The 26,324-nt window shown below is 46.8% G+C and overlaps 1 protein-coding gene across 1 annotated transcript in view; it reads left to right on the plus strand.

Moving 5' to 3' along the window:
- LOC146830018 (uncharacterized) overlaps nt 1–26,324 on the plus strand; it is a 302,498-nt gene that overhangs the window by 225,511 nt on the left and 50,663 nt on the right. The window contains exon 4 of the mRNA XM_085603684.1: nt 20,132–20,200. Coding sequence (XP_085459810.1) covers nt 20,132–20,200 — 69 coding nt within the window. The remainder of the gene's footprint in view (nt 1–20,131; nt 20,201–26,324) is intronic.

A 26,324-nucleotide genomic window follows, 5' to 3' on the forward strand; every position in this document is an offset into this window, starting at 1 on the left:
ATTAAATCCCCTCAGTCTAACGTTAACGTTGGTTTTCTAGGGTAATATCGAGAGCCGTGTCGGCCATTTTGGAATGGGAACTCAGGGTCGTTGTAAGTGATATGTAAGTTAACAGACAAAAGTGCTGTCTCATTTGTAAAGAAAACAAAACAGTTAGGACTTGATTGCCCCCCATTGGATATCGTCGTTGAGACCAATGGTATTGGAGGACAGACGGTGTATCCACCTCTGTTCTTTCTTAAAAAGATTCTGCTTGGACAAATGGGGGTTGGCTTCTAAAATAAGCCATTTCACCGAGTCTGGTGAGTGTTTTTTCTCCAGGAAATGTACACAAATCTTGGTGTTGCTCTTGTGACAACGAAAATTGCTGCGGTGTTCTGAAATGCGCAATTTAATGGGTCTGGTCGTCATCCCCACATAATATAGGTCACAAGGGCATGTTATGAGGTATATACAATTGGCTGTATTACAGTTCGTATGTGACCTCAATTCCCAAGTGAAGGTGGTGTTGAGTGTGACGGTTTTGTGTATAGATGTAAACGTACAAGCATTACACATACCGCATGGATAGTGTCCTTTTACCACAGAGTGTATTCTGTGAGGGTTTGGTTTTGAGTTTAGGTCTAGTTTGTATAACCATATCCTGAATATTCTTAGAACGCTTGTATGCGAATCGAGGCAGTTCAAGATTCATTGCCCCCGTATTAAGGATATTCCAATGTTTCTTCAGCACCTTTGTCACTTGATTGGTGGTCGGTGTGAAAGTCGTGACACAGGTCAGGATTTGGGGAGAAGTATTTTCTTCTTTAGGGTCCAATAGTGCTTCTCTGTTGTTGTTACGGGCCCGTTTTCTAGACTGAGTAATGCTCCTCACCGGGTATTGTCTTTCCCTCAGATTGCGGGCAAGAATCGCTGACTCACTTTTATATGCATCTAATGTACTGCAATTCCTTCTTACTCTAAGAAACTGCCCAAAGGGCAAATTTTCTTTAAGTGCTCTTGGATGGTAACTGGTAAAATGTAACAAGCTGTTACGATCAGTAGCTTTCCTATATAGAGTCGTGGAGAAATTGCCTTGAGTGAGCTTAATGGTTAAGTCCAGGAAAGCAATCTGGGAAGAAGATGCTGCCTGGTCCTGTTCTTATTCCAGTCCCGCTGCCTCCTCTTCACTTTACTCTGACATACTACTACATTTCTGATCACGAGTCTCCACTCATACTGCCCTGCCCTCGGTTCACTCCAGCACTACCACACTTACATTTTTTTCTTCACATTCTCCTCTATTCACAACCATCCTCTTCTCTCCTCTTCACCCACACACTGATCAGCTGTTCCCTGTTCTTACACCATCCCCATCTTCACCCCAGGGCTGTCTTCCTTTTCTCTGTTCTCACCCCTGCCTCCTCTTCACCCTGGAACTGACTTCCAAAACACTTTTAAGGTCCCAAAGGTAAGACTTATTGGCTATGCCAATGCTTGTTTTCTTTTAACTCTGCTGCAGTACCACCCTTCACTGCCTTTGATGTTAGGTCAAAGAGACTTGTTGTAGTTCTATCATAGTCTCATTTCACAACTGAATCATTTTCAATATTATATACGAGGGAGCCATAGTAGTTGCTTATTTAGCATCTGCAACTAACAACCATTGACAAGTCAATAGTCCCAGGCCCGGTTCTAGCGGGTAGGCCGCCTGCGCCAGGCCCTCCCAAACATGAGCCTTGGCCCTCACAGTGAATCTGCTAACGATGCACAACGATAATAAAAATGTACCGATAACTCTGGTGATTTATGATCCTGCAGGAGAGCAATCATTTTGTCTGTTGGTAGTTTTCAAATGCAGATAAACTGAATTTTATGTGGATAGCTCAGTGGGCTACTGCCTTTGTCACAGAGACTCTCCATGATCCCCCTTCTTACTACCTCCCGAACATTCAACACGAAGAGGCCATTTACCCCGTAAATGTGGTTCAAAGTGGGAGATTTACATATCAAAAGAAAGTCGAGGCTTGTGTGAAACCATACAACGCAGTGGACTCAATAGGATACAAAGCGAGGCAGTGTAGCCCATCGTCTCAATGCGCCTGCTGCTGCTGTGTGCAACATTCAGCTTAGAAGGACATTCTTACTGGACCAGCTTTGTCTTGCATCCCTCTGATTTTGAAATGGGCACTGTGAATTAGGGGTGATATGTACCCGCAGATGACCTGGTCCTGTATGGCCGTCACCTGAGAATGAGTTACAATGTGAAACAATGCTGCGGCGCTCGCCTAAATCCTTCTAGACAGCACTCCCGATTCGAACCAACATCTTTCAAAAGGGACATTTCGGTGCTTTTCATTGGCATGCTGCACCTATCACTTTACATCCAAGCCCTTCACAACCAATGGCAGGTTGGAACACTGATGTGGACCTGAGGGGAAAACATACATTAGGGGCAGTCATGTTCATTCATTGCATGGCCTCTGTGATGGAAGCCTGCACAGCGGGTGTGTCTTTTTAAGTGCTTACTGTGAACTGGTGGCGAAAAGGGTCTGTCTGAAGGACAAATGCAAAAACAACAGTTGATGGACAGAATGCAGAACAATGTCAAACATTCACCCCAGTACAGAGATCTGGGCCTAAATCCATCGTTTTTTTACTCACCATGCCATTCCAGTTTGAACCCAGCCATATGCAAATCAGTCTTGACCCTGTGCCTCATGGGAACAGTCCAGCCCGAACTGCCAAGCCAGGTCCTCCTTCGACTGGAAACAAGCATCCTAGGACTGGTTTCGGGGTTTCACCCCTCTTCAGCCAGGATAGCTTGATTCCAGTGGCATGGAGAGCACGGGACCCATGTCTGGGCATACTCTTCCCACTCGGGGTGACAAATGCAAAAACAGCAGTTGATGGACAGAATGCAGAAGGGTATGCCTAGACGTAGGGCCCGGGCTCACTGTGCCACTGGAATCAAGCTATCCTGGCTGAAGAGGGGTGAAACCCCAAAACCGGTCCTAGGATGCTTGTTTCTGGTCCAGGGATGACCTGGCTTGGCAGTTCGGGGCTGGACTGTTCCAATGAGGCACAGGGTCAAGACTGATTTGCATATGGCCAGATCTAAACTGGGGTGGTATGGTGAGCAAAAGAATGATGGATTTAACCCAGATCTCTTGACTGGGGGAGAATGTTTTGATTTGTTCTGCATTCCGTCCATCAATTGTGTGTCTTTTGCTTTCTCGCTCTAAGTGCGCCGGGTATGCCTAGACGTAGGTCCCTGGCTCACTGTGCCACTGGAATCAAGCTATACTGGCTGAAGAGGGGTTAAACCCCGAAACCGGTCCTAGGATGCTTGTTTCTGGTCCAGGGAGGACCTGGTTTGGCAGTTCGGGCTGGACCGTTCCCATGAGGCACAGATTCTAGACTGATTTGCATATGGCCAGGTCTAAACTGGGGTGGCATGGTGAGCAAAAGAATGATGGATTTAACCCAGATCTTTTGACTGGGGGAGAATGTTTTGATTTGTTCTGCAATCCGTCCATCAATTGTGTGTCTTTTGCTGTCTGAAGGACAGCCAGAGGGTTCACACTGCAGAAATGCTTATTTTCTTTTATATGGTGCGCATGAAGTCTGAGTTGACGTCAGAGCCCTTTAATAAAAGGCACAATAGACACTGTACATTCGGAGCCGAAACACTAAATCACGATGCCTCATCAGAAGTAGTAAGTACTGTTGGACTTGGCCCTTTTTGCAGGGTCATCCCTGAACTTTTTGCCTTCCTTCTGTATTTTTTCTGACCTGCTGTTGGCTGTTTTATGACTTTGGGCACCTTACCACTGCTGATCAGTGCTAAAGTGCATATGCTCTCCCTATGGTAAATTGCTGAATGGATTAGTGATTCCATGATTGGCTGGTTTGGTTTACTTGTCATACCCTAGTCCAGTGCCCTGAATGTGCCCAGGGCTTGTAAACCAAATGCTGCTGGTGGGCTTGCATTACTGGTTGTGCCACCCACAGAAGCATCCTGTAAAAGTGTGTCTCAGGTCTGCCATCGCAGAGCCTGTGTGCAGTCTGGTACTGCCATGTTGACTGGGCAAGTGCACCCACTTGCCAGTCCATATACCTTCCCTTTTCTGCATATTAGTCACCCCTATGGTAGGCCCAAGGGCAGGGTGCATTGTAGGTAAAAGGTAGGACATGCCTTGGTGTGTGTGGCATGTCCTAATGGTGAATTACAGCCATTTTCGTTTTTCACTATTTCAAGGCTACTGTTCCCCATTGGCCAGAATGGACAGTTTGATTATAACATCTTATAGTCCTAACTGACTCAGGGAACTAGGTAGAAATCCGAGTTTAGTATGCCTGAACTCAGAATGATAAATTGCATCTTTTAGTGAAGGTGGTTTTAACATTCTGTGTTTGAAAATACCACTTTTAGAAAGTAGGTATTTTCTTGCCTAACTGTCCAAGCCTGCCTCTGCTAGGTTGTGTATTCCTTGTCTGGAGTTTGAGTGACAGGGGCTGGGGGATTCCAGGAGACAGGGTTAGTCAGCACAGGGCAGAATAGACCTATCTACATGTAGAGTGGTAGGAGGAGTCAGCACCTGGGTCTGAATAGGGCTGAGCCTGCCTTCCACAATGCTGGCTCCACCTCCTGTGGTGTGTCTGATGTCCCTGGTCCACACTGTCAAAGGAAAGAAGGAGTCTTGTCAACAAAGTGCTCCAGGACTGCACAGAACTGGTTTGGACTGGGTAAAGGACCCTCTGCCCTCAGAGGACAAAGGATTTGCTAGTATAAATATGGGGACCCAGACCCCAGAACTTTAGATCACTATTGGGAAACAAGAAGAGCCTTTGCTGAGGAGAGGAACCAGAGAAACTGAGGAGGAGACTATCCCTAAGCTGAGTGCTGTTTGGGGGATTGGCCTGCAGTGTCTGCCTGACTGCCAAAGAAAGGAGAAAGGACGTTGTGCTACTTTCCAATCAACTTGTAAAGGATCTCCAGGGGCTAGAGATAGAGCTTACTTCCTGCTGAAGTCTCAGGGACAACAGACTTCACCAACCAGCTCCCCTGTCTTCCCTTGCTGGGAATTGAAGTGCCTGCTGTTGAGCTGGGCCTTCTGAGAGACTGCATGTCACTGGGAGCTGGAAGCGCGACTCAAGAAAAAGAAGCGTGTCGCAGCCGCAAACGTTTTCGTCGCATCGCCGGAGGAGAGTGTCACCGTCGCAGCAGACACCGTCGCATCACCGGAGAAGTGTGCTGCCGTTTTCCCCATCGCATCACCCGAAGCGCCTCGCATCACCGGAGGAGAGTATCACCGTCGCAGCAGACGCCGTCGCATCACCGAAGAAGCATTTCGCAGGGCCTGTCTTGGCTCAGAAGAATCGCTTAGTTGCCGCACGGCTGACGGGTGTGCACGCATCGTTGTCGCATCAAGAAGAAGACGCCATTTAGTTTCATTGCACTGGATCTTCATAGCATCACGGCGCTGCTGGTCGCATCACCACGGAAGCGCTGTAAGAAACCGACGCATCACCTCCCCATGCAGAGAAGAACCGACGCATCCCCTACGCAGCAGTAGGGACCCGGCGCATCACCGTTCTTGTGTGTAAGGAACCGAAGCATCTCATTCCCGGCAATACATTCGTTGTATAGCGTTACGCATCCAAAGGTACATTGAACTCAAAGTGTCGCCTTTTACATCTAAAGAGAACTAAGCTATTTCTACCATTCTTGAAGTACAGTATTGTGGATTTTTGTCGTTTGTGGTCTTGTGTTAAGTCTATATATACATACTTGTTTTTATACTACAACTTGTGTGGTGTCCATCTGTAGTGTTGTCACTGGGTTTATGCGTTCACAAATGCTTTACACACTGCCTCTGAGGTAAGCCTGTCTGCTCGTGCCAAGCTACCAAGGGGGTGAGCAGGGTTTATTTTAGGAGTGTACCCCCTTACCCTGAATAGACGCACGGGTCCCTATTTGGTCAAAGGTATCTACCTTTGCCAGCTAGAAACCCCCAAATCTAACATTGGTGGTCAGCAGTGGGGATTCTGGACTTACATTTGTGACTCTTATACAGTGATTGGTGAACACTACTAGTGAGTGCAGACCAAACGCAACCACATACATTTCGGTAGATTGATTTTCCTGGGATTTTCTATTTTTGCCAAGAACTGCCAAGTTTAACCACCGTGGATAAAGCAGCATCCACAGCATCTGTTGATTTTGATTGGGAAGAGGAGAAACTAGAATGCTACAATGTGAAACCTCTGAAGCACTTCTGCAGGAGATTTAAAGTTGCTATGACTGGTCCCTCCAAGAAGGAGGAGTTCCAAAAGGCGCTGAGGGCCTGGGTCGAAGCAAGGAATACGCCTGAGAATGAGGAGGGGGCTGAAAATGCAGAGGAGCAGCTGGAAGCACCATTGGGTCCAGGAGGGAGGAGAGCACCTTCCCCAGCAGGTAGCAGTGTTTCTGCCAAGGGCCTGTCCCCAGAAGAGCTGAAGGACAGGGAGGAGAGTAGAATGCATGAGATGGAGCTGACCAAGCTCAAGTTGAGTGGGCAGTTAGAATTGGAGTTGCAAACTAGGAAATTGGCCCTAGAGGAAAAGAGATGCAGTTTGAACATGAGTTGAGAATGAGGGAGCTTGATTTGAAGCTCGAAAGGCTTGAGGCCATGAGTATCTCAACCCAAACGAAAAAAATGTGTGTAGCTCAGGAAGTGAGCTTTGCTGAGTTGGAGGTGGAATCCAGTTCAGATGGTGGCAGCAAAATTAAATTCTCTAGTGCTGAGGGAGTAGTACAGACACCCAGAGATTTGGCGCCTGACTTGAAGGAGGGGGTTAACATACACCAGGAGGTTCAAGGACATGAAGTAGCCCCAGTAGTGCACAGTGTCTGTGAGGTAAATGGGGAAACTGACACAGGGGCTCATGGACCTAGTGGTGGGAGGGACACTCTACAGACTCTAGATGAGAGGTGCAGGGAGAGGGGTTCCCCCAAGGTTGAAGTCCTGGTATGTGAGTGTGAACACTGCCCAGAAGAGTGTGGGTTGAGTGACAGAGACGGTCAGATACTGTCTTGCCAATCGCAAGAGAGTGGTGCGGAGTATGTGTGCGAGGCAATGGATGGAGAGGTGAAGGATATTTTGGTTAATCCTTCTAGGGGGCTGTGTGATCCAATTGTGGGAGGGCATATTGTAAGTCCCTGTTTTCCAGAGCTATGCCAACACCTGTTGGAGAGTGAGTTCTCTGACCCCAGGGAAATCTTGCCAGATTGGTCTCAATGACAGAAAAAAAGTGGTGTTTAATTCTCGTAGACGAGGTAAACCCAGAATTTGGACTATGCGCTCACGACACTTCATCTCCAATAGAGTTCTTTCCATGGCGAACTGGGTGTCGCTGGTGATTTGGCTTGCCATATCGTAGCAGTAGGAGAAAAGAGTATCTCTGCAACAAGTACTAAAATTAGTGGCAGTCCGCCAAACAAAGAGTGCATGAAGTTGGGAATTATTCCGAGGACTGCTTGAAAAGGTGCTAACAGTCCTGCACACACGGTCTTAAATATATGTACAATACCGCTCGTATCAGACATGTTTAAGATTCGGCCTAACATTTCTGAGAAATGCACAGGGCAGTTTGTATACAAAAGGGTATGTATCTCTGCTGAAGTCCTTGCGACTTGGAGGTCATAGGTTTCTTTCGCAGACGGCAAAGGCACAGTTTTCTGTAAAAGAATGGCTTTCATTCTGCTTAGAGTATCAATTCGTATAGAAGAGATATTCAGTGAAGGCCATAAAGGTGAGTCCCTGACTATGTCTATTTGTGGAAACAAGACTTGCATACAGCAAGTGACCCTGGATGTAACCGTTACTAGATATGGGATACCTGCCAGCATGCCACAGCAGCTGTGATCATTCAACATAATGTAACTCCCATTTGGAAGTTGACCAAAGATTGGATTAATCACTGCTGCCGGTGAACCGTGCAGGTGGCAGGATAAGTTTGTAGTGGAACCGTCACAGGCCCCGTGTAAGTTATTACCCTGACAAAGGAGAGAACCGCTTAGTGTGTGTTCAGTTTTCACCGCTAACAAACACTTCACGTCCCCCACTCCAACATCTGTGTGTGTAAGTTAAATCCCAGGATGTCTTGATGTATTCTTTATTTATTTATTTATAGAGTTTTCTATAGCGCGAACCAGACCCAAAGTAGGGTAACAGGGCGCTTTACATAGTGAGCAGGGTATGAGTGGCACAATTAGTAAAAACATAGCATACAGAAAAATAAAACGAACGCATACAAAGTAACAACATAGCATAACAGAGTTCAGAGGGTAAAAGCAAGGTATAGAGCTGTTCTGAGCACAGAAAGTCAGTTCAAGATTGGCTTTGAAATATCAGTGTACGGAGAATATAGTCAAGTTAGAGGTTTTAAGCTGGCATGGTGTTTGTGCGGACTTTAAGGGAGGAGTTTGCTCATCAAGAATGATTTTGCTTCCTTTTTGAAGAGGGGTGTCGAGGTGATTTTTCTGATGGATGGCGGAAGCGAGTTCCAGATTCTTCGCGCTGCTCCAGAAAAAGCTCTGTTGGAGGTTTTAGTCTTGTTGAAACGTGAGGGTTTCAGGAGTAGATTATCTGCGCTCCTAGAATGTCTGTTTCCTCCAGATAGTGTAAGGTTTTGGGCTAGGTACTGGGGGGGTGCTGGGGTATAATGCCTTGTGAGGGATTCAAGCCATCTTTAGGTGAATACGAGCTTCATAGGGTAGCCAGTTGGGGGCCTTTGGGTGTGGCGATATGTGGTCAAATTTCCTAGATCCAGTTATGAGTCTAGCTGCGGCATTAAGACAGGCTTTTAGAGGGGGAGTAGAGATTTTGGGAAGCCCTGAGAGGGTATAGCATCAGTATTCCAGCCTCGATATAACTAAGGACTGAACTGCCGTTTTGAGGTCTGGGTTCTCGATGAATGACTTCATTTTTCTGAGGTAGCTGAGGTGAAAGCGGGCATTTTTAGCCATCAAGTTGATGTGAGCTTGCATGTTAAGGTTCTTATCCAGTGTGACTCCAAGTGATATTGTGGAGTCAACCAACATTTGCGTGCAGTTCAGAGCAGTGATCATTTTGGTCCACTCCTTTATTTCCTGGGAGTTATTGGGGGGAGAGATTAAGAGAAATTCAGTTTTTTGTGAGTTTAGCTTGAGGAAGTTGGTTGTTAACCACTGGACGGTTTTGTCGAGAGCTAGATTAATTGTCTTTATCTCTTCCATGGAGGTGATCTTAATGTAGAGTTGGGTGTCGTCCGCGTACATATGGTACGAGATGTTCGCCTGCTAAAGTAGGTCGGTAAGTGGTTCGACATATAGGTTGAATAGTGTGGGGGACAGGGTAGAGCCTTGTGGTACTCCCAGTAGGTTAGGTGAGGAGAGAGAGAAAGAATCTTGTCGGTCATGAACAATTGCGTTCTGTTTTCCAGAAAGGATTTGAACCATCGAAGGACTGTGCCAGATAGACCCATCCTGTTTTCTATTCTTCTTTGAAGTTTGTCGTGATTGACCGTATCGAAGGCTGATGAGAAGTCAAGCAGGACTAGTAGGCAGGTTTCATTGCGGTCAAGAGCTAAGAGGGCGTCATCTACTATATGTAGGATGGCTGTTTCTGTGCTGTGGCCAGGTCTGAAACCTGATTGGTGGATGTTTAATAGATTGAAGTTTGTGATGTGTTGATTCATTTGTTGCTGAATACATTTTTCCAAGACCTTAGCTAGCATGGGGATGTTGGTTATTGGTCAGAAGTTGTTGGGGTCGGAGGTGTTAGCTGTCGGTTTTTTTTAGGATAGGGGTGATTTTAGGTAGTCCGGGATCTGACCTTGTGTTAGTGAGGCGTTAATGATTTTGGTCCAGAGAGGGGAGATAGAGGTGAGGTAGGCAATTTGCTGGGATGGGGTTATTGAAGTGGTTATTGAGTTTGGTAGTCTCTATAATTTTGGTGATGTCATTGAGATTGTAAAGTTTGAAGGTAGACCAGTGAGATTTATTTTTGGGCGGACTTAGCTTATGTTGAATCTGGTTAGTGGCTTGAGTGATCTTTGGGGTGGCTAAGTAGATAGCTGCCGTTCTAAGTTCAAGTTGGAGGGAATTTGTTTTTGTTGTGAAGAATGAGGAGCACTCGACGATGCCCAGCGCCAGGACCCCTGGCCCTTGACGAAGCCTGCCCACCCGACTGAGTTACAACGCCGCCGCCCTCAACGCACTCCACACCAGATGACCACCTGCCTGCTACCAAGCCACCCGAAGGGCACGCACGGAGCCTCACCTGCAAAGTGTGCAAATTCACCTGCTTCTGGACCTGCACCGGACCCGCCAGACCAGGCGCCAACAACAACCACATCAAGTGTATCCTGCTCAACACCTGCTCTATCCACAAACACGCCATCGAACTCTGTGACCTCCTTGACACAACAGCGCCAGACGTCGCCTTCCTCACGGAAACCTGGATGAACGCCTCCTCTGCCCCCGACATCGCCATAGCCATCCCGAACGGCTACAAGATAACCCGGAGGGACCGCGTCAACCAAACCGGAGGAGGCATCGCCATTGTCTACAGGAACACCATCTGCATCACGTCAAACTCAGACGTCACCCTCACCACCGCCGAACACCTTCACTTCCAGATACACACCGACCCCTAAACCACCCTCAGAGGCACCCTCATCTACAGACCCCCGGGACCACGCACACAATTCAGCGAAGCCATCGCCGACTTCATCAGCCCGCATTCCCTCGCCTCCTCTGACTACATCCTCCTAGGGGACCTGAACTTCCACCTGGAAAACAGGAACGACAACAACACCCCCACCCACTACACCAGACACACGCTTGACCCCGTCTTCTCCTCCAGCAACCACATCACCTTCAGCCACTCCACCGGACTACACTGGACCGATCACAGCTGCGTCCACTTCAACTGCAGGAAAACCACGACTCACCACCACCCGCAACAGGTATTCCTCATTTATCCTGGTTTTGCAGCATGCCACCTTCGTTTGTGCCTGTGTAATGTCTAACTTCCCCTGAACTGCTTCTATCAACGTGCATTCAGCGTGGCACAGATCCTCATATAACGCCATTTGGTGCTGTCTAAGTTGTTTCTGCGCATGTAACCCAAAGTTAAGTATCTCTCCCCTGAGCCCTGCTTTCATAGCATCCCAACCTATGTTGCATTTAGTGGAGTTGCGATTTATGGCCAGGAATTGTCAAGCACTTGCGTACATGGCTAACAAATTCTTCATTTAGTAATAACTTCCTGTCAAAGGAAAATGCGCTTCTGGGCCGTGTCAAGCCATGCATTGTAAATTTCAGTAGAACTGGGATATGATCCGAGGTTATTCGGGGAAAAATCTGTATGTATGCATCTTTTAAGTGAGTTTTGGTTACAAAAAAATAATCTAGTCTGGCTAGCTTCTGATGAGGACAGGAATAGTGCATGTAGCCTGGTTCTGGATGTTTTAACCTGGGCCATACATGAACTAAACCGTGTTCATAAAGAAGTTGTTGTAAAACTTTGTATACCTTAGGTTTCTTGACAAAGCATTTATCGACCCCCCAGCACGTGAGTCACTTCTCCCAATTGGATATTAAAATCCCCCGTAAGGATCAGAGGGGTTGCCCAGGTGGCTAAATCCATATTCAAGTATTCAATGACCTGAGTTTCATCGTAGTTAGAACCATATGCAGAACATATTGTACATTTCGTGTTAGCTGCAATGCACTCAATCATGGCGCATCGCCCATACTTATCTGCTAAGCTGCTAGTTACTTTTAATAAGTTCTTTTTAGCAAGGATAGGGACACCTCTAGTGGTAGTGCCTTGGGAGGTACACACCATAACCTAGCTCCTTCAATATGTTATGTTTGTTCCATGGGACATGGGTCTCTTGGAGACAGACTACATCAGGGGGCATATTCCTAATTTCTTGTGCCACTCCTTGACGTCTCCCCCTTTCATTGAGTACATTAAATGTACATACAGCTAATGATGCCATTTTAACCTGGTTTAAGAAAGCAGACATCGCTTCCTCCCTCCCTTAAAATCATCTTGCTCCCTTTTATAACTCTTGAAGTAGCTACTGGCTTTTTTATGGTTTTTCCCCTCCTAGACCCACCACCGTTGGTAGCCACCCTCCTCCCCATGTAGTGTAGTTCCTATATCCCTGATAGGCTCTGCGCATTGGAATAACATACACTATAGATTTGATATAGGACTATGGTCAGTATGTCTCTATCGAGTATATTAAACGTAATTACTTGTGTGTGCCAGCTAACTCAGAGGTCACTAGATACTTCTCGAATATACAAGAAGGGAGTAGTTTCTGGCAACCGCATAAACATGACAACTTTGTTTCCCTTTAGAATCGGAACAGTCTCAGAATTGTGGAAACAATAGATAAGTTTCACTCAGTCAATCGTGCATGTTCGTTTCTACAGGGTTGCACAGAAATAGGGAGACTGGTGTTTCAATAAAAGGGTTTATTGAACAGTCTTATTTCTCATGCAAGCGATATGAATTGCTACAATCATAAGACAGACTGCGATGTACAATATGTACGAGTTTAGCAGTAAGATGAAATAATACTGAAATAGCATGGTTTGTAGCTATGACATATATTCATCAAAATGCATAAATAAATAACATATTGCTAAAATGTGATACTCATCTGATACTTCTAAATTCTTCTACCCCATTGTACCTAACCTAAGTGTAGTACGAGGTTTGAAGTAGGTGCTGTTTCTAAAGTATAGCTAGCTATATTTTAGTTTAGCCAAGCGTTGCCAAAAGTTTCTCTAAGTTCTAGTCAGCTTCATACCTGAGAATGAGAGAGGTTGGAATCTCTTTTCTGGACTCGATAGTCTAACCCCCTGCAAGGGAAGTCAGAGAGCACTGGAGCTGGATTCCCTGCGAGGAGGATGACCGCGTCAGGTCAGTGCATCAGGCTGGAACTCTATCTCCTTACGAACTTGCCGTGGCAAACCACGTAGTCTGGGTTGGATCGAATCCTCCGGGAACTGCAATTTGCTAAGGCGAGTGCTGGTATATTTATACCTTGACGGTGTCTAGGAATGCCACTATTGACATAAAAGTCGGGCAGAGGAACGTCATGAATGAACCCCTAAGGAATAGATGTTCATGCATACTTTATGAGTTCTTGGAGAAATCAGTATTCAAGCTGAAGGAAATTCCTAAAGGCTTATGGGTCTTGTTTTCCAAGAAGTCGTTGTGACGTGGATGGACGTATGTAGGTGGCTATGTCTGTGTTTGGTTTATACAGACAATGTCTAAATAAGGGCCGGATTTCTATGTTCAAATAAGGGCAATGTGAATTGTACCTATAAAAGGGCATAAGGGCATAAATCGGGAAACCTATATATGGAATGTACATCTGCACACAACACCCACACTATCGCCCCCCTCCCCACTCCTGTCTCCTCTACCAAAAAAGACCCCCTTCCACCCTCCCCAACAAGGAGGCTGGTAGACCGAGCGGTCTACAGTGATTAAGAACCTCTTACCCGCACTAACCCCTGTGTCCCCCTAATTGCAATGTACCCATAACTTGTGTGTATAAAACAAGAAGTAAGAAAAATAGCAAACTGTAGGGGAATAGCCTTAACAAAAAAAATCTAGCATACGGGTCAGCATAGGTCTACAAGAATTACAGGCATTGACCATACAGAAATTAACTATAATTTCCAAATGTATATATTATCCTTCCCAGGGCTTAATCTCTTGTAGGTATTCCTTTGCTTTTAGCTCGGACGTAAAGAATCTCGTTTTTCCTTTATGAATTATTTTCAATTTAGCTGGGCTTAAGAGAAATGCTTGTGTGCCCTTATCCTGAAAAGAGTTAATTAACTGTCGTAACTGCCATCTTTTTTCCCCAGTAGCTTCGCAAAAATCAGGACGAACAAAAAAAACTCTACTCCAGCCGCTTTTCTCTGTCTATCTGGCCTGGCTAGATCATACAAAGCCTGCCTAGATAAACAATTAGATAAGCATATCATTATAGCTCTATACTTCACATTAGATTGGTTCTGTTTCACTTGGAAAGGAAATCGGTGGGCTCGCTGTATCTTGGTGTCCCACGTCCCTTGAACCAGTTCTGGGAAGGCTTCTGTAAAAAGTTTCATGACAAACTTCCGGGGAACTGAACCTTCAACTCCTTCTGGGACGCCGAGAATTCTTAGATTATTCTGCCGAAGGCGGTTTTCCATGTCCTCAATCTTCCAAGATATATCATTCCTCTGAGTTGTCAGCACCTCAGTGGCTGATTTCTGTGCTATCATCTCATCTTCCGGAGTAGAAATCCGATTCTTGGCCTCTGATATTCTTTCCGCGATCTCTGAGCAAGATTTGGCCACCCTCCGGATTGAGTTCTGCAATTTCCTGCATGCGCCTTGAGTTTTCTGGCTTTCCGCCTGACTCTCTTCTGTGTGCGCCATCATTGTTTCATATTTAACTGCCAGCGAAATGTCCCCTGACCATTCTGATAAATTATCTTGGTCTCGTCCCCCCGATAAAAACCCAGTATTGGATCCATTACTCGTTTTCTCCCTTGAGGATTGTCCAGTAGCAGCATACATATCTGCCCGCTGCGGCTCAAGTGGAACGGCAGGTGTTTTTTATTGCGTACAGTCTCAGAGGTCGCAATCCTATTATCTTTCCCAGGGGACTCATTCTCATGGCACATACTACTGGTTTCACTCCATCGCCTATTTATTGAGCCGACAGGGTCATCAGATATCTGTAACGATTCATTGCCTGAAGAATTAGACTGATCCGAGAGTGAAAAAAATGGACCCTCTACGTCTGTCTCCAACAAATTTGCACAATCATTTAAGCCATCCATATTATTTGCAGATACTCGCCTGTCACCCAGTCAGTTCAGGTCCTCTGCTTCTTGCCTCATGTCTTTTATGGTGGCTGCAGGGAGCACCGCGACTGGAAGAGCCTCACTTCTAGCATCTGGCTTTAAAATCTGCTTTTTCAATAATGGGCTGCCATGAAGCTCTGAATCCCCCTCTCTCCCTAGTTCTGTATTCATCACCACAAGTCCCAAAGCCCCTGCATCTCCCATGCTCACCTCATCTGAAATTTCCACAGTCACAATTTCCTTGTAATTGTCCTGCTCAAGATTCAGCTTTTTGCCCTTTCTGGCTGCCATGAAGATAGCTGGAGTCACTCTCTTCCCGCTATCGATGTTACCAGCGGGGCTGTTACTGCAGCTATCCTCAGCCGCTCCACATCGTTGTTTGCTTTGGGTAATCTCCGGGGGCTTGTTCGGGTGACGTTTCCTCCTGCACCGCATGTCCTTCCACTCCTGTCATTCTTTGGCGGCATCCCGGCTTGAACGATGATCCAGTCGCGTCCCACAGACACCTGCCGTAGAGCTCCTCGGGCCAGACGCCAGCCGTGCAAACGAGGTAGTCGTGGACAACCCGCAACAAGACACTGCAGCGAGAGTAAGTCCCACAGCATTTCCAATTACTTAGTTGCTCATTAGCTGTTTTCCTCTGCTCTACATGCCGAACCACAGTCTCTCGTCAGACGGTTCAGGGAGGTCAGGGTTACGAGCGCTCACTCGGATGAGTGATCAGCTGCCATCTTGCCTCGTACGGGATGAGGTGGGGTGGTTGTAAGGTGGTGATAGAAGAAGGTGGGGGATGCGGCGGAGCAGAGAAAGAGGAAAAAGCACTGGTAAGGTCTCCTGTTGTCAGTGCTTGTTGGCTGCCAGTATTGACTTTGTCAATGCTTGTTGGCTGCCCGTATTGGTTTTGACAGTGCTTGTTAGCTGCCAGTATTGGCTTTGCCCGTGCTTGTTGGCTACCAGTATTGGCTTTATCAGTGCTTCTTGGCTGCTAGTATTGACTTAGTCAATGCTTGTTAGCTGCCAATATTGGTTTTGTCAACGCTTATTGGTTGCAGTATTGGTTTTGTCAATGCTTGATGGCTTTTAGTATTGGTTTTGTCAGTGCTTGTTGGCTGCCAGTATTGATTTTGTCAATGCTTGTTGGCTGAAAATGTTTGTTTTGTCAGTGCTTGTTGGCTACCAGTATTGACTTGCAGAATAGAGGCACAAGCATTGGTAAAACTAAGGGCAGTGCCTCTTCTCATTTGCTCCCCTTCTGAACATTCCCCGGAGCAGGAGTAAGTCTCTGGAAAGTCTTCCGCTGACTGTCGAAGCTGTGTCTTGAGTAAATCAACAGCTCTAAAACTTGGTGACCTTGAAGCTCTGTGTAACCTTGGCTCGAAACTGTGACTTACCTGAGTGACCTCAGAAGAGAATAAGGCATGGGACACAACCAGCAAGAAAAAGCATTGGCATAGCCAATAGGTCTCGCCTTTGGGACCTTACAAGTGTTTAGCCATGCAACAGTTGATGTTGTTGCACCAGGGATATTGTGCTGCATAACTAAATACTTAAAAGGTCCCAAGAGCGAGAGCTATTGGCTATGCCAATGCTTGTTGGCTTTGCTACTGCGTGTCAAAACAGTTGCTTAAAAGTTTGATATCATCTTTTATGATGGATGGGGAGAATTAACTCAGCCTTGAGGGTTCGTTCCTCTGTATGGTCATGAAACACCACAGTGTGCAGCAGGGGGTACTTTAGCACATATTTTATGCAACGATTATTATGATGAAGAGAACAGGATGATGAAGGACATATTTAAAATTAAGACTGCAAAAGGTATATTATAAGCTAAAGAAGAATTAATTTTATTATGACAAACAATGAATGTTATAAAGAGTTAGGCACTGAGTTCTGTGAGCTGGGAATGTTTGTTATGATGAATTGTAATGCAATTTGTGAGTTGGTAACTCATCATAATAGGGATCAACAAATCTTATGAACATTATAAGGGGATCAAATAAAATGCTGATGAAAAAGGGTCAGACTGGACCAGAACATAGGCCTCAGCGCTAAAATAAAAGTGGCCTCCATTAAGGAATCAGATAGATAAAAAAGAGGCCCACATGTTCAAATTAGGGCAGTTTTGAACTTGTAAAGACATGCTGTATAGGTGTTTTGCATAGTATAGGAGACAGCATGCATTTGTGCTAGCTGCGGAAAATGTTTGATTTGATATTAGAGAAAACAACAGTAAAAACTGCCCACCGCACCATACAAGAGGGCCACAAACAGCCAAACACCGGCTCACATACTGACCTTTCAGACCAGATCTTATGGCACTACCAGCTTGCCTTACAGGCAAGTCCAACCCTGTGATGAGCGCGATGTGTAGTGCTATGAGTGTATGAAAAGATATATCATAATGGTGCAGTAGATATTCTGAACCAGAGTGTCACTTAATAATATGAATGCAAAGGTTGAGGGAGTGAATTCACATTGTGATGAGGGGCACTGAACATTATGAGAAACCAATTCACATCATAGTGAGAAGAATAACAAATATTGTGCAAACAGTAAAGAGGTATTGGCTATGGAGTTCTCAACTAATATCATGTGAGACCTGATCAATAGATAGTGAAGCTCATCAATAGAGGGACCAAAAATGGCAATAAGAAGCCAATTAAAATGGGGAACATCGTTTACAACGCGGGGATTACATCGCGATGCCATTACATCGCGGTTTTTACAACGCAAGTCGTTACAACGACTTGCGCTAGATGGCGCTCTAGGACAAGGAATAGTATAATTTACTATCCAACACCTTCCCTACTGTACGTAGACTGGAGTTGGAATAGTAAATTATAATAATCCTAAATCCTATTCCTTGTCCTAGAGCGCCATCTAGCGCAAGTCGTTGTAACGACTCGCGTTGTTAAAACCGCGATGTAGTGTACCGCGATGTAAATGTATGCGTTGTAACGTCATACATCCAATTAAAATAGATGAGAGTGAAATGTTCAGATAGACTTTATAGCCATTTTATGATTAAGGAAAAGTATTGTGATGAGTAAGACATTGGTATTATGATTTCATGCCCAATATACAGTGAATGTTATTAGGGGATCAATGGTTATAATGAGATCAATAAATAATGCGTTCGGAAACCAATAAAAATTAACATAGAGCAATGAACACGTTCATTTTGAGGCATTTAATATTATATAACTGAGGTACTTTATTAATAAAATTACCATTGTGAGGGACAGACTATATGCGTGTTGAACCTCAGTTACTATTAACATGACAGGCGTATTATTGTAACTTGTGGTGATACTATATTTCACGGTGGCTTTGAAATCAAAAGTATTTTGGGAAAAATTCACTAATGAGGGAATCAGTGAAAATTAATGAGTAAACAATATTACGATCGGAGAGAGTTAAAGCGGGCATGCAATAAACAGCACGATGAAATGCACAGAACAGTATCCTGTTGTGAAATGAGTATCATCACGAGTCATGAATATTTTTTTATAAATAAATTGTGGAGGCTCAACGATAACTTAATATTTGAAAGAAGTCAATTTATATTCTATTAAATACGATTATTCAAATAAAGCAATTCATATTCTACGTGGAAATTCATTAAGAGCAGGATGGCAAGTGACTGGGGAGACACCGAACATACGGTGAGTCAGACCCCTCTCAAACTCATCCCCAGACACGATTCTCTGCACCCATCTCAGACTGACAGCAATGTCCCTCCCCCGCCCTGGAGCTGCAAGTTCGGACAGCCCCCTTCACCGGATGCCAGTGACCGCTGCTTCGGTACCTTGGTGGTCCTGATGTGCTCCATGACTGGGCTCCGCTGCCGCCATGCCCCTTGTTGTTGCGGCTGCGCGGATGTCTGAGCCCAGTCTTCGGTGTTTCCTGCTCCTTGTATCCAGATTGCCGGGAGACACTTCACGCTTCCTGAGCCCGGCACTTTGTGTTGTGTTGCCGGTGAGGGAGGAGGGAGCGGCGCCAGTCTAGGCTGCCAAGTCACAGTGCCATCTGGCGGCAGTGGCGAGAGCAAATCCGATAGCCAGAGTACAGATGCGGCCGCACCATGCATTAAACAGTTAACTGAACAAAATATTTATTGCCATAACTAATCCCAGAAGTGTGAGCATCAAGGGGGTTTATATTAGTTCTCTCCCCATTCCAACTGGTCTCTCCACTTGAAGATGTTGGTGTCAGATGTGTAGAGAAACGGCTTCGGCTACCTTCATTTTGAGTGCAGGGCTGCCACCTTCGCAAGAGAAAAACAAGTAGGGGGTGGGGGAGGAGTGCGGTGAGATCAGGCAGTGTTTCCCTTGCGGGAGCGAGCGCAATAATTGCTACCATATGGGGCCGCTCGTTCCCGCAAGGAAATCGCCAGACGTGCACGCGTTGCCATTGGAAGCAATGCAACGCGTGCACGTGTTTGTCCGCAAAGCTGTGCCGATGACTAAAGGTCTCTCCTAAGCGGCGCAAGCGCACTGCATAGGCGAGACCTAAAAATAATGAATGTATTTACTTTTATTTGATCATCAAACTGAGGAGCAGAAGAGAGCAAGTTCGATCATGTCTGCATAAATGTCACCCCAGCACGCGTTTTACTGCTGAGTAGTCAATTCATGAGATGAGTCTGAGAATACATTTCACTAACAACCTGGATTTCAAATCCCCAAAAATTTTGTGTTTAAAAAAAAAAAAAAGTTCATTTTTAAGGCTTCTTTAGCAGAAAATCTGGTTATTTCCATGCAAACCTTTAGTGATCCCTACATGGTAAAGCCCGCAACTGTGCTTCAGGGGGAAAACCCTGCGTCTGTAGCCTTCTTTCTAGCGCCAAGAAGCCCAAGGGGTTGAGTACACGTGTGGTGTCAGATATTAGAGGTACCAGGTTCTCTGAGTAAAGGACAGAAGCTTTAAATCGCGGCCCAGCCCTAGCCTGTAGAGTCCTATTTCCTATGCCTTGCAGTACTGAAAGCCCATCTCTTGAGCGCCTAGAAGCGTACAGGTGTCTGAAGTTCACATGTGACGTCAGACACCATACAGCTCCAGTTCTTAGGATGGATTCCTCCCAAGCTCTGCTAGTAAAAGACACCCAGCTGACCCTTGTACCTGAACGGGCCTGTACAGGTCTATCACCCACCTATACTGTAGAGATTCTCTCTCTGCATCTTGTGACCAGAAGCTTCTCTGACCCCTTGTCCTGTCTCCTCTCTTACAGTGCTGCTGATCCTCTGTGGTGTCATTGCACTTTTACTCCTGGCGGTGGTGACCTTGGCGGTACTGACTGGTAAGTCTCCCACTCTCATAAAGTGCAAGAGATCAGGGATTGATCTTAAAGTCAGTGTCACAGGTGTCAGGTGCTGTCAAACACACATAGAGCCAGTGCCAGAGGTGTCAGGTGCTGTCACACACACACACGTAGAGCCAGTGCCAGAGGTGTCAGGTGCTGTCAAACACACACATAGAGCCAGTGCCAGAGGTGTCAGGTGTTGTCACACACACACACGTAGAGCCAGTGCCAGAGGTGTCAGGTGCTGTCAAACACACACATAGAGCCAGTGCCAGAGGTGTCGGGTGCTGTGAAACACACATAGAGCGAGTGCCAGAGGTGTCATGTGCTGTCACAAACACACACACAGAGCCAGTGCCAGAGGTGCTAGGTGATATCACACACACATAGAGACAGTGCCAGAGGTGTCAGTTGCTGTCACACACACAGAGCAAGCGCACTAGATGTCAGGTGCTGTCACACACACATAGTCAGTACCAGAGGTATCAGGTGCTATCACACACACATAGAACCAGTGTCAGAGGTGTCAGGTGCTTTCACACGCACACACATATGGAGCCAGTGCCAGAGGTGTCAGGTACTCTCACATACAAAAACCTAGTCAGTGCCAGAGGTGGCAAATGCTGTCACACACACACCTAGAGCCAGTGCCAGAGGTGTCAGGTACTCTCACACACAAAAACGTAGAGTCAGTGCCAGAGGTGGCAGGTGCTGTCACACACACATGTAGAGCCAGTGCCAGAGGTGTCAGGTGCTGTCCCACACACATGTAGAGCCAGTGCCAGAGGTGTCAGGTGCTGTCACACACACATGTAGAGCCAGTGCCAGAGGTGTCAGGTGCTGTCTCACACACACATTTAGAGCCAGTGCCAGAGGTGTTATGTGCTGCCACACACACACACACTTAGAGCCAGTGCTGGTAGTATCAGGTGCTGTCTCACACACACACATAAAGCCAGTGCCAGAGTTGTCAGGTGCTGTCACACACATACACATATAGCCAGTGCCAGAGGTGTCAGGTGCTGTCACACACACACAAAGAGCCAGTGCTGGAGGTGTCAGCTGCTGTCACACACAGATGGAGCCAGTGCCAGAGGTGTAAGGTGCTGTCACACACACACATGGCCGTACCTCACTGCTTGCACATAGGTGTTTGAGAGCCTCCTCCACCTGCAGGCTCTTGCCTGCGTCTCATCCCGGGTGGTCCAGTGGAAGAGTCTTGCTCTGTTGCTGGTCCGCTTTGCCAGCCTTCCGTAAGTTTTCTGCCTTTGTCTCTCTGCCTCCTTATTCAGTTTTCTGCCGTTTTGTACCTGTCTGTATCCTTGTGTCTTTTTGTGCCTGTTTGTCTTCTCGTGCCTTTTCTGTGCCTTTTCGTCTCCTTGTGCCTTTTTCTGTGCCTATTCTGTGCCTTTTATCTGCCCATTTGTCTCTTGGTGCCTTTTTCCTCTGTTTTTCTCCTGTTGCTGCTTTTGCTCCCGTTCCTGCAGCTGCTGCCCCTGCGTCCCCACTTGACCCCTACTTAATGGTGGCCTCTACGCGAAGTTGAGCATGACCTCTGACGTCCTGGTCATGGATACTGCTCTCCTCTCGCGCAGCTCCGTCATTGTACCACTGACCCCAGCACCTCTCTGCTTGCACATAGATGTTTGAGGCCTTCCTCCACCTGTAGGCTCCTGCATGCGCCTCATCCTTGGGGGTCCTTGCTCTTCTGCTGGTCCGCTCTGCCAGCATTCAGTAAGTTTTGTCCCTTTGTCTGTCTTCCTCGTTTTGTTCCTTTTTGTGCTCATTTTGTCTCCTTGTGTCCTTTTTGTGCCTGTTTTTCTCCTTGTGCCTTTTCTGTGCCTTTTTTGTCTGCTTGTGCCTTTTTCTGTGCCCATTCTGTGCCTTTTCTGTGCCCATTTGTCTCTTTGTGCCTTTTCCTCTGTTTTTCTCCTGTTGCTGCTTTTGCTCCCCTTCTTGCAGCTGCTGCCCCTGCAGCCTCTCCCCCCTGCTGGTTCCCACTCCCACCTGCGCCCCCACCCGACCATACTTAATGGCAGCCACTGAGTGGCCGTGCTACTGGCACGCCGAAGGCAAACCAAAGGGCACGCACTAGAAATCTGGGACCTCCCCGACACACTGTCACCAGACGTCGCTTTCCTCACAGAAGTCTGGACCATCGCCACCTCAGCCCCAAGATCGCAACCGCCATCCCCGAAGGATACCAGATCCAGAAGAAGGACCGCCTCATCTACACTGGAGGAGGACTCGCCATCGTACACAAAATCCCTCCGACTCACTAAAGCCAGCACGACCGACTCCTCGTCCCCCATGCAACACCTCCACTTACAGATCCAGACCATCCCCAGAATGACCCTACGTGGAACCCTCACTCACAGACCTCCTGGACTGCGCACCACGTTCATCGCTACCATCGGGACCTCATTGCGCTCCATCTCCTCCATGGACTACGTGCTGCTTGATAGACCTGTATTTCCACCTCAACAACCTCAGCGACCCCAACTCCACTGCCCTCTTAGACAACCTCGCCAACATTGGACTGAAACAGATCACCACCATCCCCACCCACAAGGCAGGATACATCCGCTTCAGCGCACCACGCAATCTCTCTGGACAGACCACCACTGCGTACATTTCTCCTTCTCAAAACCCACAGCACACAAACCTACACAACGTCCCCCGCACAGGAATTGAAGCAAGGTCACCGAAGAGCATCTCAACTCTGCCCTCAACAGCTCTCCCCCACCTCAACCAACGCCAACTCTGCAGCCAACTAACTCCACAGATGGATCACCTACTGCGCAGACAAGTTTGCCCCCGTCCAGAGTTCTGAAAGAAAACGTCCATGAAAACCACCTGGTTCACCACCGACTTCCGAGAATCCAGACGCACATGCAGATGTCAGATGTCTTGAGAAAGCATGGAGAAACAGAAAAACCCCAGAAGCACACACCACCTACAAAACCGCCATGACAGAATTCCACCAACGCATCAGATCCACAAAGAGGAACTTCATTCAAAACAGAATCTTCAACAACTCCTGCAACTCGCATCCTACATAAATTCACCAAACCTCCCAGTGAAGCTTCAGGCCCCCTTCCTCCTAGGACCTCTGCAACAAACTCAGCTCCTACTTCCATCACAAGATCAAGTCCCTCTATGACAACTTCAACAAACGGAAGCAAGGCACTGACACCACACCTATCTCCAGCAACGCCAGCAGGTCTACCATCACCGCCTGGACCCTTGTCACCTCATAAGACACCGCCAAGACCATGAAGAGCATACACTCAGGAGCCCCCACTGACACCTGCCACTGCACATCTTCCACAGAGCTGCCACCACCATAGCACCTGAACTACGACACACCATCAACTCCACATTCAAATCCAGCACGTTCCCAGATGACTGGAAATGCACAGAAGTCAAGCCCCTCCTCAAGAAGCCCTCTGCAGACCCGATGGACCTCAAGAACTACAGACCCATCTCTCTTCTCCCCTTCACAGCCAAAGTCAGTGAGAAGATCATCAACACACAGTTCACTACCTTCATAGAAGCTAACTCGATCCTCGACTCCTCCCAATCCGGATTCTGTAGCAACCCAAACACCGAGACTGCCCTCCTAGCTGCCACAGAAAACATCTGCACTCTCCTCTACCAGGGCCACAGAGCAGCCCTCATCAAACTAGACCTCTTCGACACCGTCTCTCACTGCACACTCACCACCAGACTCCATGACGTCAGTATACATGAAACTACCCTGGACTGGATCCACTCATTCCTCACTGGCTGAGCCCAAAGAATCAGACTCCTGCCCTACCTCTCTGAACCCACAGAGATCAACAACGGAGTACCCCAAGGATCATCTCTTAGCCCCACCTACATGGCCCCCCTCGCTGCCATCATCAGAAAGCATGGACTCAGCATAGTATCCTATGCCAACGACTCCCAACTCTCCCTCACCAAGGAACCCAACACCACCAGACTCAGCTTCCAGGAAGGAATGAAAGACGTTGCTTCCTGGATGAGCAGCAGCTGCCTGAAACTCAACTCGGAGAAAACAGAAGCCTTCATCCTCAGATCTACCCCCTCCGCATGGGACAACACCTGGTGGCCCACTGCCCTCGGCAACACCCCCTAACCCACGGACCATGCATACAACCTCTGCATCATACTTGACTCCTCCCTCACCATGACCTGACAGATCAACACTGTCTCCTTCACGTGCTTCAACACCCTCTGCATCCTCTGCAAGACCATCAAATGGATGCCCCCTGAATCCTTAAAGACCATCACCCACGCACTCATAACCAGCAGACTGGACTACGGAAGCACCCTATACGCCGGGATCAACAAATCCCTACACCACAAATTCCAGAACATCCAGAACACTGCTGCCAGACTCGTCTTCGGCATCCCATGACAAAACCACATCGCCCAGCACCTACAAGACCTCCATTGGTTCCCCATCGAAAAGAGAGTGACCTTGAAGCTGCTTATTCACGCCTACAAATCCCTCCACAACACCAGACCCCAATACCTCAATGAAAGAGTCTCCTTCTATGCACCCAAAAGAAGCTTCTGCTCTGCCGACATTGCCCTGGCCGATACCCCACGCATCCACAGAGCCAGATCAGGAGGAAGAGCCTACACCTATATTGCGCCCAATACCTGGAACGAACTTTCCCTCAGTATCAGAAGATCCTCCACTCTAAAAGCATTCAGGAAGAGGCTCAAGACCTGGCTCTTTGGTTGATATGGAGCTGCACCTCCCCCCCATTTTTCTCCCCATAGCCATGAGACACTCACAGGTGAGTAGCGCACTTCACAAATAACTGATTGATTGATCCACATCTTTAGCCATGAGAGGCCACCAGAAAGCCTCACGCACCCTACGCTTAGCCAATGTATTGTCCAAATGCCCTTCATGTGCACCACACACCAATATTACTCTCAAACTCTTGGGTGGTACCAATCTAATGCCATGCATCAATATGCTATCTTCCACAGAAGGTTTTAACAAACGTTTGATACTGGTATGATACATTTTTCTCCTTGGTCAGCCATTTTTCATAAACTTCATGACTTGAGCCAGTAATTCATCCTCGGCTAACTTACTCCTCCACTCCGCTTGTCTTATAGCACACATGTATTCCATATCAATGGACGCAATAAAACAACTATCTTGGTCGTCATCTTCATCTAGTCTTAATTCCTCATCAACAACTTAAAAAAACAGTTCTACCGTTCTTGCTACCTGGCATATATGAAACTCCGAAATCATATTGCAAAGGTTTAGTAGACAACCTAGTGATCCTTGGTGTGTGTGCTCTTTGATTTTGATCACAGAGAGGATAGAAACCACAGGACTGTGGTCTGTGCACAGGACAAAACGATTTGTCCAAATGTTAGAGTGGAACTTCCTGATAGCCCACCAACAGGCCAACAGTTCTTTCTCAATGACAGAGAAATTAATTTCTGGACCTCTTAAGACTCTTGAGGCATACCCCAAGGTATTCTCAACTCCCTCCTTATTCTTTTTTTGTTGATTTTTTGTTGTTGTTGTTGGATATTTATATAGCACAAACTCGACCCGAAGGTATTGGAGCGCTTTACAAGAGTACTGTATTTACATTACACATTCAGGCACGGGGAGATTAAGTGATTTGCCCAGAATCACAGGATGTGGACGCGACTCTGATGCTCGAACCCTGGTTTCCAGCACCAAAGTCGGCAGTCTAGCCGACGGACCACATCCTCTCCCCTTCTGTGTGAGTACAGCACCCAGACCAAACCCACTGGCATCAACAGTGATAGTGCATTAACCTTTGGATCAAAAGGTTTCAAAAATTTGGGACCAACCAACTAAGACTTCACTCATTTAAAAACTTCTTGACAGCTTTTGTCCCATATTAACAGTACATTTCTTTTCAACATGTTAGTGAGGGGTTGAACTTTGGACATGTAATCTGGCACACATCTCGAATAAAATTCACAAAGACTTATGAAAGACTTTAAACTAACCTTGTCTGTAGGTGCTGTAGTATCCACAATGGCTTTTACTAAACCTGGTCTAGATTCAACACCATGCTCTGACAATGTGTGTCCCAAGTATTCCACC

The sequence above is a fragment of the Triturus cristatus genome, chromosome 5_1 (assembly GCF_964204655.1).
Source record: "Triturus cristatus chromosome 5_1, aTriCri1.1, whole genome shotgun sequence".
Classification (NCBI taxonomy): Eukaryota; Metazoa; Chordata; class Amphibia; order Caudata; family Salamandridae; genus Triturus; species Triturus cristatus.